We start from the raw sequence: 13,414 nt of genomic DNA on the forward strand, positions 1-13,414 counted from the left end.
TGGGTGCAATAAAACTAAGCTAATATACCATGAAGATAGCATTTTAGAGCAGCACTGATTCTCTGTTGTAACTTCATGGCGATTAAATAATTTGAATAGACAAACGTAGACAGTCCCAAGCAGCATTGCTTGGCAATGATCTTACTATTAATGAGACTAATTAATAGTATTACATTTCATTCTATCTAGACTAAATAGATTTTTGATATGTTCATCTTGACTTACAATACGCCACTTAAACTTTTCTTGACACAGACATTGTGCTACCCTACTTTAGAGGTGCACCATCAACTTCAGAGTATGCTAGAGTTGTTGCGCTAATCTGCCTACATGTGCAGTGCTTTCCTTCTATGAAGATTTTCTTAGCACCTCTGCTTGTTGATGATACCAAGCAGAATCATGTCTCCCTAGATTGGGTCTTCTGACTGCTTTTGCTGTGAGATATTAGCTCAGGTGATTGTAGGTTGTAAGATCATTTATCAATTTACCTTAATTTGTTTCAGCCCTTTCAGCACAAAGGTGGTTGGTAAATGCACGCCTGGGTTGTGGTCCTGTTTTGAATGTGACTAAAGCACATTATTCTGTGCTAATCACTTTATGTACCTATACCTCAATTTGGACATGTGGATATGAAACAAATATTTAACTTAACATATAATGTGTTTTCTAGTGCTGTTCTATTTATATGCCTCTACCCTCTGTACCAGTTTCTTATACCGCATGACCTCCTTTAGCTTCTTCTAAGATTGCCACGAAACTTTGGTAAAAACGTGCAAAAACCCAACCCTTTGATAAATATTAAATATGATAACTTGGAAAAAACACTGAAAACATGAAACCCTAAATATGAATGAACAATATATATAGTACACTGTTGAGTAAACTTTTCTTTTCTCTGACCTGCGGCTTGTAGTCCATGTCCAATGTAAAGTGAGTTATTCTGATGGTACCATAATAACTCACAGGTCACTTTTAGTATTTGTAGTTATTTATTTAGTTTGAATCATTTCTATCTGAATCACTTTCACTGTTTGCATTGCAGGCTGTTGGAGAGCAAGCTGTTAGGGAGGAGTTCCCAGACACCATCATTATGAAACCATCTGAGATGTTTGGAAGAGAAGACCGGTTTTTCAATCATTTTGCAAGTATGAAGCAATCCTGTAGAGATGTATTTATTTACTGTTGGGTATTTGTGGAGCAGAACTGGAATGTTGTACATGAGTCACTAATACATGAGATCCATCTGTGTGTTGAGTACAAATTCTCACGAGAAGTTTAGACGGATTGATTTTGCAAAGATACCTGCTATATATTAAAGCGGTGCAGCTTAGTATACCACTCATGCATGGTCAGGTAACATTTTCTGAGAATATTCAGGACGCTGTAGTATATGTTGAGATTCATTACTGATGGTTGTTGTATACAATTTTCTTTTTTTCTAAGTTTATCACATTACCCAACAGCTTCTACTGAAAGAGCATGGTTTTCAAATCTTTTCTCCGCACTTCGATCTGTTCTACTGCCAGATATCACAGATAAAGGGAATTCTGACTGTTTTGTCTTGGGGATATAATATTGCCCTTACAAAGTTAACGTGCCCTCCTTTCCAACCCATGAATTGGTCTGACTTGGAGGCCCATTGACAGTTATCCTCTTTCCTAGCAATAACTTCAGCTGTGTGGGTTAGTGGAGTTTTTAATTTGTATACTTTCATAGCCCTGCAAAGCCTGTCCTTCATGTTCATTTGTCTTTCCTTCCCACGTTTTCACAATTTCCTTTTAAACCGGCCAGTTCATTTATCTACCTCCTTTGCTGAACTAACAGTAACTACACCACAATCCTAGCATAGGATATGCATAGTATATATTGGAAGTTGGCACGTATGCATTAATAAGACAAAACTAAATGCCACTCCAGGATATAATATCCTTTATATTGACGACCACATTCCCACCCATAACGTTTAACTTTGTAGCTATTTGACTTCCGGGCAGATTTTCCACATTCTTTAGAGACACATGAATCAGATCTTTTAAATACATTATTGGGTGTAATATTTTTGTGACTGTGTTTGATTAATGTATTAAAATAGACTTATGTTGTCCAATGCAGAAAGAGTTTGAGAAGGGAAGGACAATAGAGCCTGTTAGTTATCTGAGAATGACCTGTGTAGGAAGCTGGCTCTGTATATGGTATGTCACTAGGTGGTTATACCGTGCACAGAGTTTAGGGGTTCCCTAAAAGTGTACAGGGCTCAATGTAAAACCAAAATTGCTCTATTAATGGTAGAGTTGGCGAGCAGCCGTAGGCTTAACACATAGGAATACAATACATTTATTGCACAACATTGACCCATAATGGACACACAACTCAAAAAGGAGCCACACTGCTCACAGGTAGGTAAATTGGTTGCAGGGGCCAAGCATTGGGGTTAAGAACCGGCACAAGGGGACCCACAAAGCAGCATCAGACATATACCACCAGTGGCACAGGGGCAGCTGGTTGCAGGGTGCAGTTTCAGCATCGGGCACCCAATGCTTTTCGATGAAGATACTGTTTTTGACAAAAAGGCTGCAGGCATGGCACCGGAGGTTGCAGAAGGGAGGCCAGCCACAACTGAGGTAAGTAGAGAGGTAGTGGGATGTAGGTGGAGCTTCTGGATTCACACTGCAGGGGCCGTCACGGAGGCCAGGAGGCGGTCAGCCAATGCCGGATTCTAGGTCAGGATTGCTGGGGAGACTTAGCTGGACAGATGAGCCACCTAGACTCGGCCCGTGGGTGTCTGGTGCAGAGTGGGCAGGAGATGCGGCTCCGCCTGGACCAGGAGTCCTTGTAGCTGAACTATTCTGGACAGGACCCATGTCCTTGAGGGATTGGGGTCTTTTTCAAAGGCAGCAGTCCTCCGAGGGTTTTCAGAGGTCTTCGACTGGAAGACAGCTCGCAGGTTAGTCAAAGCTGGAGACAGGCCCGTAGGGCTGGGGCCAAATAAGTCGTTGTCTTCAGTCTTCTCTGCAGGGATGTCTACTTTCTTTTTAGGTTGTCGCAGATCTGATCTTCAGGTCTGGGGAGCGACCTAAATACTAAATTATCCAACCCTCATTGAGATGGAGCAGAGCCCTAACGCTGATTGGAAGGATCTCATCATCTTTAGGATGGCGGGACTGAAAGCAATACTTCACCTCACCTCCCCCACCTTAGGGGTGGAGTTGGCAGAGATGAGCACACTTCCTATACTTGTAGGTTTTCCCGGCTAAAGTGGGGATGTAAACTGGGAGCTGCCATCTGCTGCTAGCAGCAGAGGCTGGGGTCTCATTACAAAGGTGGCAGGCCTTTTAAGCTTCCCCTTCGAGCACTGTCCCATCCTGGGGGAGGAGGTGACACACCTGTGCCCAGGATGTGCATTGTTTCTGATCCCAGAGAGCAGAGGCTCTCCACTCAGGGGTCCAGAAACATGTCTGTGTGTGGCAGGCTGCCTAAAGCCAGTCCGTGCCCACACCAGGGTTGGTAGCTTTTTAGGGGGTACCTTTGAGGTGCCCTCTGAGTACTTGGTGTAATACATCTCACACAGGCATCAGTGGGGATTCATTACAAGGAGTTGTTTTGTACCAAGCACTCCTGGTTTCAGTGAAGCTATCATGGTGTTGTGAAACTCGAGTTGTCGAGTTTCCTGCCCATGTACTCCTCAAGGCTTCCATGGCGCTTACAATATTTAATAATTTACTCAAGTATTGTATGGGCATATCTGCTCGGGCAAGTATGACCTCACCTGTGGTATTGTGCACTCTGCCCTAGGGCTAAGACCAGCTAGATGGGGGATTTACCTATACCGTCAAGTAGTGCACCCACACAGGGTGTCATGGTGCCTATGTCATTTTTTTGTCCTTTCAGGGGGATACAAGCTGCAAGGGCAGTGGCATGGTCCTAGTGAGGGATGTTTTTGGGGACCATCTTTAGCTCCCAGGCCCTCCCGGGTACCACTTATTAGGAACTTACAAGGAGTTAGAAGTAACAAATTGGGTATATGTTTTCGGGAAGAGGTCCTGGCACAGGGGGCCTGGTTGGCAGGGACCCTGTGCACTACAATCTAAACCACATCAAAACCAGGCAAAAAGTGGGGGCTAACCATGCCAAAAAAAGGCATTTTCTCACAACCTGTAAAAAGGAAGAAGCTACAGTAGGTCACAAAGAACAGATTCCAAGGTTTTAGTGCAAACGACAAATACATGATCAAGATAAGATGAGAATGATAAACACAAATGTCAGTAACAACATGATGGGTTGCATGTCGCAGCGATTTAAGGAAAAAGGAGAACCAGAGAACAGCAAACATTTCAGATGGCAGAGGAAAATAAACAAAGTGTCCAGCATGGTGTGTTGGATGCAGATATATTACTGTTCCAATTAATATACTCTTTTATCTTTAAAAAGTGAGATCTGGTCAAAAGAGTTATTTAATGCTTAAATATATATGTGTCTTATAATTATTTTAGTGTAAATGGTGTTGCTTGTGTTTAGTAATAAAACCTATCCAGCACTGGATAAGTATTTAAGGTCTGTGTTAGAGGAAGCTTTAGCTGTTTCTCCAGACTTGGTAATGAATAATATACACTATACTAATATATATTATATACTGACAGGTACTTTGGTTCTGCTTACATCAGCCATTGTTCAAGTTGGAGTGCCATTCACACAATAAACCCTCCCACAAGCAGTATCCCTACAGTGTGGCGTATGTAAACCTCATTTAGCTACAGGTTTATTGACAGTGTCGGTCACATTTTTGCATCAGCCCATAGGTCAAATATTTGATGATTAAATGTCAGTAAAACTGAGTGATGGCATTTAGCCCTTTCACGGTTACGTCTGTATAAGGGGCAGTAAAGAGATGCTACAAATAAATGACTCTGCAGGCATGACTGCTTCCTTCACGCCATACTCTATTAGACCTTGTGGGCTAATCCCAATGGAAAGAGATCAGGAAACTTATTACATATTGGTAAGCCCTCTGTAGTCAAAGAGAAGTCACACTGTTAATGGTGCTGCAGTTCTACTCCTTGCCCTTAGGACAAACAGTGCTGAGCCAAGTGTTGTGCACCACAATGTCATTAATGTTGCTAATGTTTTTCAAACAGTTCTTAAAAGAGACTGTAAATGGCGGATGAATTGTACTTTAAATATATTATAAGTAAAGTCCGATTTGGGAGAAAAAACGGACCTCTCTGAAAGCGTGGAGTTTACTTTCATACCAAAATGGCTGCTACATTCTGCCCACCGGGACGACCGTTGCACATTTAGGCTTCCAGTAGCTCGTCCTTCATTTGTGTATGCCAAAGCCGCCTCAGTATAGAGTCCTTCTTTTTCTTAAAAATGGAGTTGTTCCCCTGGAAAAGACAGGGCATAGCTTTAAAGCTTTGCATGGATCTACTGTTACAAAGCTGCCATACCCAGAGCTGGCTTTTGGCATGGGCAAGCTGGGCGTCGTCCTTTGGCAGCAATGTTCAGAGCGGTGCACCAAACGGTGTGCATTAGGGTTATGCAAACAGCAGTGCCCCTCTCTCCTGGCTTTAGTGATTCGGTTTAACCTTTTCCGTGCGACCGCGTTTCCCCCTCCGGTGCTGGGCCGTAATAGAAACGGGCGTGGTCATGACGGAACGGTTCCGTCATGAGCACAGCTCAACCGTAGCTCATGACGGAACCGTTCCGTCATGAGCATGGAAGGGGTTAAAGTGGTTTTAATCCTATATTAAAATGTTATAGACAATGTTTATAACACCCCATTATCTTCTTGCATGCCCTCCATTCTTCCCCTCACCTCTGCTGGCACACACCAACAACCCCCCTAACCATTGGGGGAGGTCTGGAGATCTTTATGTTCAGAGGACAGCTACTGCTTATCCAGGGACTGTCTGGTAAACACAAGTGGCTCCATGCACTGTCTCTCCATGCTGTCTCATTTTCTTCACTAGCAAGTGCACTACCCTAGCAAAAGCCGATTCTGCCTATGCCATTTTCTAAATAAAAATGTTAATTTGTGATTGCTTGATTACAATTTAGCCAACAACACTGATTGTTTGCAAAGGGCGGCATAGAAAACGCAATTGCTTGCCGGTGTATTTCACTTTGGGTTGCTTTGCCTGCTTTCATACTCTTTAAGAATTAGTGTTATTGTTTAATAAAGTAGCGCTGTAAACAGCTTTTGAATTATTATGTGTCGAAAGACCTCTTCAACGAACACTAACTTTGTAAAGTTTTGATGGGTCTGGTTGTGCTTGTTAAAAAAAGATTTTTATGTGTTCTATTAAAGCATGCTCCTAATATAAAGCGATTTTGGTGATTATTGCAGTAATTCATCTTCTATATTGTGCCATCCAGAACTTCTGAAGTGTTAGGTCTGAACTAAGACCCAAGCCTTAAAATAATCAAACATATATTTACTAGTAACTTCGTAACAAAACCAGCAGGCCTCCTTAAATAAACAGTATGAATAGAATGCCAGTCATACTTTCACAGTTCCTCCACTGAATAAGTCTGTGACATCGCCGAACTGTTGTGGGCTTCTGGGGGACTACAGGCCGTTCACATCGTGCCAGGAGGCCCACTGCAGTCTGCCTCGCGCTTAAAAGCGCCCAGGAACTCCTGCAGTGCAGACAAAGCCTGGGCAAAGGGTGAATGAGTCCATGCCCGGAGGAGGCCGGGCTGGCCCACCCCACTTTCGCCTTTGGCTCAAATGTACTGTTTTAGTGTTCCTTTTGGCTCATTTTGCTCTTCTTGTTTGCACCCTGATTCTCATGATTATTGTTTCACGCTGTGATGGGCAAGAGAAAAGTTGTAGGAGGGTCTTCTACTTCTACCCCTCCCATCAAATCCACTTGGATTTACTTGATGCTACAGAGGTCTGTGGGGGTTATATCCACTGAAATCGAATTAGCGGAGCGGCGACTGTCCCTCTGTTGTGGTATTGTATCTTGTGGCAATGTGTCCCCTTTTTCAGCTAATTTGATGGGGCTATCACCAATTTTCTGTTCCCAAACTAACAGTGGGCAAGTTCCAGCAGTTAATCCATTCACTCCTGTAGACAGTCCTCAGCCCACTGCGACCGATAAATGGCCTGGTAAACCTCCCGTATCTTGCCCCTACATGGGAATATTGGCTGCTTTGATCAATGAACAGAGGGAAAAGAAGGAAGAACTAACTAACAAAACATTGAATTGGCTTGCATGGTATAGGGGCTTTCCTCTCTCACTGGCAAACAATGTCCTGTTGACACGCAGGGTGGGATGGATTGATGGATTTGACCAGGGATGGTGGATCGCCCCGGTGACTGTTATCATTAACTTTAAATCACCATTGTTCATGCAAAATCTGCTTTTAGGGCATTTGATTAAGCAGCTACCTGGGTCAAACATTGTTTTGTTGCCATTAACTTATTTCTACAAACTAAGACATCTGCCCCAGCAGAATCCTACTTTACAGAATCAAGGAGTTTGTATACCTCGAGTGACAGTCTGTGATTTGTATGCTTCTGTGTGTAATTCTGATGTATATAAAGTCCTTGTTTCCAACTGCTTCAATGTCCTAGCATGTGTGGACTGACTTGCTAATGATGAGAAATGCCCTAACAACGTGGGCAGCTATAAGGGCAGATTGACTGACCAGGGTATGCTCCCTTAAGTCCTGACCTCACATGTATGACTACACCTGTAGCCCCTGTCTTTAATCTTTGCCATCAGCCAATTATGCATGTTAACTCAATCAGACTTAACTCCCCTGATCTCTCTCCGGAAGTTAACCATCAGGCCTACGAAGGAGTAGGCCAATTTGCTACTTGGAATGTGTGTTGGCTCCAAAATAAGCTAAATTCCCTGGATTTAAATAACACATTACCTCTTTTTTCTATGTAATGTGCATTCGGGAAACCTGGTGTGTGGACCTTATCAATGTTGAAGGGTTCTCTACCCACTTTCCTACTTTTTCACCTCACTCAACTTCTTTGGTTATCATTTAAAGGAGTTCCTGATTTGGTGGTGGTCAATTTCATAATAACGTGTTTAACTTTCTCCGTAGGGCTGCTGTTCTGCTCCTAAATGCAGGTTTGGGAGCATTCTGGACACAGGGCTCAGGTGAGGTGCCCATTGGCCCTGCATGTTACGCCCTTAAAACGCCCACTAAATCTTGTGTTTAGGAGGCTCCCTCAGACCTTGAAACTAGTTACCTGCGCCCTAAGAAAGACGAAGAAGACAGCGTGTAGCGAAGCCTGAAAATGACTACTGACTTGACCCCAGTCCTACCGGCCTGTCTCCCACTTCAAAGACCCTGCGAGAAGACGCCCCCTGTCCTCTAGGCAGCGACTTCCAGAAACCCGAGGAAGACTGTGTGAACTTTGCCAAAGACCAGAAGTCCCGAGGACAGCAGTTCTGCCCCCAAGAAACCAACACAAAGGACTCTGGTGCCCTCTGGGTCCGCAAGTCCTATCCACTCTCCACCCTACGCCTTCCGCTGTGTCAAAGTGGACCACTGACCCAGAACAGTTTCCCGGCAGTCCTGACCTCACATCCAGTGTTGGCTGACCCCTCCTGGACTCTTCAGTAACGCCTGCAGCCTGATTTCAGGGGTCCCCCCTGACGGCAGCCAGCTTAGGTAAGAAGAATCCAACGTCTAAAGCAGAGGTCTTCAAACTTTTGTCGGCTGAGCCTCCCCCTGCTGATTCTTTTTAAATGACCGGCCCCCCACCATCTGACAGAAATTTCTGGAATCTCGTACTCCACATAATCGACCGCCACCCTCATATCCCGAGCAATATCCGGCAAATAATGTCCAACACAATAAGTGTGTTTAGTTAACTGCAGGTTTGTAAGTGGGTGTGGTTAAATGACCGAGGCTTATTGCACAGCTCAAAACTCAATCTTCCAGCAGGTACATTAGTCATCAGACCCTGCTGAACCACACCTGAATATAAGTGACGCCGCTTTTATTGTTGCCTAAAAAATGCTGGATATACAAGGAACTTTGCAGTGTCAGCTCCCAGTAACAAACCCGCCCCCACCTTTCCAGCCTCCCAGGGAATCGCCTGATACCCTATTCAGTCTTGCTACCACCCTCCAATGGTGCCCCTCATCTTCGCATAGACTGTCCCTCGTGTATTTGATTTCTTTTATAGAGTGCTACTCGTCCCAAGTATGTACGGCAGGATGTCAGAGTACTTTACATCACACACATATTATATAAAGACAATGACTCATATAAATGTGAAAGTTAATGTTCTGAAGATAATCTGGCTACAAGCTGTAATCATTCTTTCATCCATCATTCAGTCTTTCACCATGCATTCATTTCACCATGTCCTTCCATCTGTGTGCCCATCCATGACCACACATATTCAACCATTTGCAAACCTATCCATCATATATCCTTCAATCCATCATTTCACTCATCCATCCTATCCATCCGTACACTCGTCCATCCATCCAGCCATTTACAATTTCACCCCTCCAGCCATTCTTTCACTTACTCATCCATCCACCCAGTCACTCACCCTTCCACACATTCACCCTTTTAGTCATCCATCCATCCTCCCATTCTCTCTCCATCCGCCTTTCTCTTAGTCATCCATCCAGCCTTCCATCCACCGACCCACCCATCTACTCATGAATCCATACATTGACCCTATCACTCATCCATCCTCTCATCCATCCTTCCTCTCATCTATCCACCCTTTCACTCCTTCACTCATCTACCCATCCTTTTGTCCATCTACCCTCCCTTTTACTCACTCATCCCTCCTTACATTCACCCTTTCACTTATCAGTCATCCATCATTTCACTCATCCGTCCACCCATTCACTCGTACATCATCCACCCTTCCATCCATACATCCATCTATTTACCTTTTCTCTCATCCATCCTCCCACTCACCCATCCATCCTTTCTCTCATTATCCATCCATTCACCCTTTCACTAATCCACTCCGCCATAAACCCATACCTTCACTTACTCGCTCACCCACCATTTCACATTAATTATGAGCTGAGCTTTCGTCTGCTGGTCTGAGGGCTTAGTTTTCTCTGGGGACTAAAAACGATCAGGTGTTTTTCAAACACCTGCAGGATACTAGCACCAGCCTTTGCCTCACATACCTCCCAAGAGCACTTGTCGAAGTAGTGCATCGACTGTCCTGATCCTGAGGTCACTGTAAAGAATTTCCTGAAAGTACTTAACTGCCATAAAAGTAGTTATGACACAGAAAATCCCTTTGGAAACACCATGTCCCCATGTTCCAGCCCTTCAACTACACCTGCTGAGTGAACCAGAACAAGGTAAAGGTGGAATGTATGCTACACTTGGCTGTTTCAACCGCAGCAGCTTTAGCGGCAGCTTCACTGCATCCCCACTACCCGAGGCAGGTTCATGTATTTCACTGTTCAGTTTTGCTGGCAGATGTACTCATTCATTCATTGAGTGATTGCGCTTCAGGCCATGATAGGTTGTCAGCGGGCCTGTATGGACACTTTCTTCTTTTGATCACCAATTTAAGGGGTGAAACGATTACCTCACTCAACAAGCAGACATCAAAATGTCCTTCAGCAGACCTTTGGCCATTTCCTTCCTCATTTTCTTTCTAACTGTATCTTGCAAATCCTTTGTCAATCTCAGTTTTTCGCCCCAATGCTTTCATAAAGGCACTTTGGAGGTTAGCTAAACTCCAATGCTTCCCAATCCTATCCAGCAAATGGAACAGTCCCTATCTACAGTATACACACAGACCAAGCAGCTTAACTTCACCAAGCCAGGGGCGCAAAACAGGCCCCTGCAACTCCTGCGTCGCTAGGGGCCCCTTTTCCATTCAGGTGGCACCCCATTCAGCCCAAGCATATGTGAAACTCTGGGGCCTCTCCACACATTCTACAGGGGGGGGCATCTTTTTGTGTCATGCCACTTCACCAATCACCTAGAAACGGGGACTGACAGTCATTTCAGCTGCAGAGGGAGGCAGGGAGTCTCCTCTGCCATGAAACGGAACACAAAGTAACAGATAGTCCACTGTTTTGTGTGCTTTCGGTTTCATAGCAGAGGACACTCCCTGCAGCTGAGCCATTTCAGCTCTAGCATTTAACCCATTCCCGGGACCGTTAGCTCTTCCCAGAAGGGAGGCAAAGTTTCCCTTGAAATTAAAAAAAGCATGGGCACGTCGTGACCCATCCATTTTCCCTCCAACCCTCCGTGACCGCCGAACTCCCTCCATGTCTCCCCACTCCCCTCCCCCCGAGGACTTCGAAAACTGGGCAGCCTAAATGGCCCAGCAGTATATTAGGGCGCAATTCCATTACAAAAGCCCATTACACTTAACTGTTGGTGATCTTCCAAGGTGTAAAAAAACCAGCAAACTCCTTCACTGCGCGGCGGTAAAACCAGGAAAGCCTCCACAGCACACAAGGAGAATCAAGGCAGAAAAGGAAGCACGCATGAAACAAACAGCAGGAATGAAGAAAAAAGTAGGTGTATGCAGGAGTTATTTGCAAGCAAATTTCACAGCACTTCCTGCCATCTATGCTGCTGCCTCCTCATTGGTGGGACGTCAGTGGTGATGTTCCTATGTGTTGATTGGGCTGCTGTTCCGGAGCTGTACAATCTAAAATCCCCATTTGAAATGGGTAAAGAAATACCGGAAGCAAAACGACTTGCGACGTGGGAAACGATGGTAAGAGTTTAGGGTGGAGTGCGGGCCCCCCTGAGATGGCGTCGCGCACCCCCCGGCTGGGGGCACCCCACAGATTGAAGAATACTGGTCTAAAGGCACCCCTGCATCCAAAGCCTCTGGGCCTTGGTGAGCTGAATCAATTGTGCTGCTATAACCCCCTACATCTCTACTTCCGTCTGCTATCATTAATCTCCCCCTGCAACCTCCAGTGCAACGCCTGCTGCCTGTTTGTCCAAAGCAAATTCTGCATTGAAAAGCTTTGGGTGCCTGATGCTTAATTTGCACCCTACCCCTCTACCGCTGATGGTGTATGTTTGGTGCACCTTTGTGGCCACCCTGTGCTTGTTCTTACCCCCAAAACTTGACCTCTACAACTGATTTACCTACCTGCAAGCAGAGTGGCTTCCAGCACGCAGTCTCCTCTGAAACGCATTGGGCCAAACTCAAATTTTGACCTCTGCACCCAGATGCCCCTGTGCCGAAGGTGGTGCAGTTTTGGTGATCACCTGATTCTTGCCCCTTGCTGAAGAGTGGAACTATAAGTCAGGTACTTACCTGTATAACCACGTTATTGTTTTCCTGCATAGGATAACATTAAACTCTCTGAAAATTGCACTGTGCTATCTTTTGAAACTGAAAAGTATTTTTATTTAAAACTTACTTACCTTATTGCGAAGATCTTGGTCTTAAAATAAAACACAAACATAGCTTATTTTATAAAATTATTGTGGATCCCCTTTGAGTTGTGTGTCAGTTATTGGTCATCTGTGTGCAATAAACGTCTTGCATTCCTCTGTGCTGGGCCTAAGCCTGCTCGACCACACTACCACTAATAGAGCATCTTGGGTTTGCCTTGAGCCCTGTACACTGTTGGGGGAAGCTCTGGCCCCTGTGCACAGTATATCCATTTTGTGGTATGCCATATACAGAGCCAGCTTCCTACAATCCCATTCAAGCCCAATGGTGTATGTGTAAAATGGGCAGAGATAGACTCCTGTAGCATGTTGCAGAAACTGTTAGCTATGAACTCAGCTGATCTCAATTACTGTTTGGGTGAGAAGGTGGATCATGATAGGTTATTGTGTACTTTTGGGAAAATTACTGGGCCACTTAGTAAATTACTCTCAGAAGCCCTACGACCCAGAAAAGTAAGGTGGTTTGATCATTCGTGTACCCAGGCCTCCAAACCTTTGAGAACCACCCTGCATATTTCCTCCAGGGACTATTTGGCTATTAAACATTTGTGTAAGAGCTACAATCCGGCATTAGCCGCTGAGAAAAGGGCATTACAAACAGAGGCCTGGTCAAGTCTGGCCTGGGTTGCTAAGACAATGGATATGACATAATTTTGTAGGATGGTAAATGTCCTTTTTAAAAAAGTGATTAATCTCCTGAACTTACTACCTTTGTTACTTAAGAGGCATGGGGCAGTTCTCTGCCATTTTTGATTCTGATAAGAAGGATGATCTGCTGGCAATGGGCGAGAGGGTATTGCGCAGGCATCATATCCCGTTGCATATCACCTTGGAGGAGGTTCACCTTGCTTTCTAACTGAGTGCAGGGGCGAAAGACTCCAGGACCCGTCAGGGTACCAGCAGATGCGTCGGGGAATTTATGGGGCCTCATCCTGACTTGGCTACTTAATGCGGCTGCTGAAGGTACGATTCCCGCTTTTTGGGCTATATCAATTATAGTACCCACCTTTAAGAAGTGGGATAG

The 13,414-nt window shown here is 44.8% G+C and overlaps 1 protein-coding gene across 1 annotated transcript in view; it reads left to right on the forward strand.

Moving 5' to 3' along the window:
• The window catches only part of NDUFA9 (NADH:ubiquinone oxidoreductase subunit A9), a 178,155-nt gene that overhangs the window by 79,626 nt on the left and 85,115 nt on the right, over window positions 1-13,414 (forward strand). Inside the window, exon 6 of the mRNA XM_078673981.1 lies at window positions 1,043-1,145. Within this exon, the coding sequence (XP_078530107.1) occupies window positions 1,043-1,145 (103 nt within the window). The remainder of the gene's footprint in view (window positions 1-1,042; window positions 1,146-13,414) is intronic.

This window comes from Lissotriton helveticus, chromosome 1_1, assembly GCF_964261635.1.
Source record: "Lissotriton helveticus chromosome 1_1, aLisHel1.1, whole genome shotgun sequence".
In the NCBI taxonomy this organism is placed as follows: domain Eukaryota; kingdom Metazoa; phylum Chordata; class Amphibia; order Caudata; family Salamandridae; genus Lissotriton; species Lissotriton helveticus.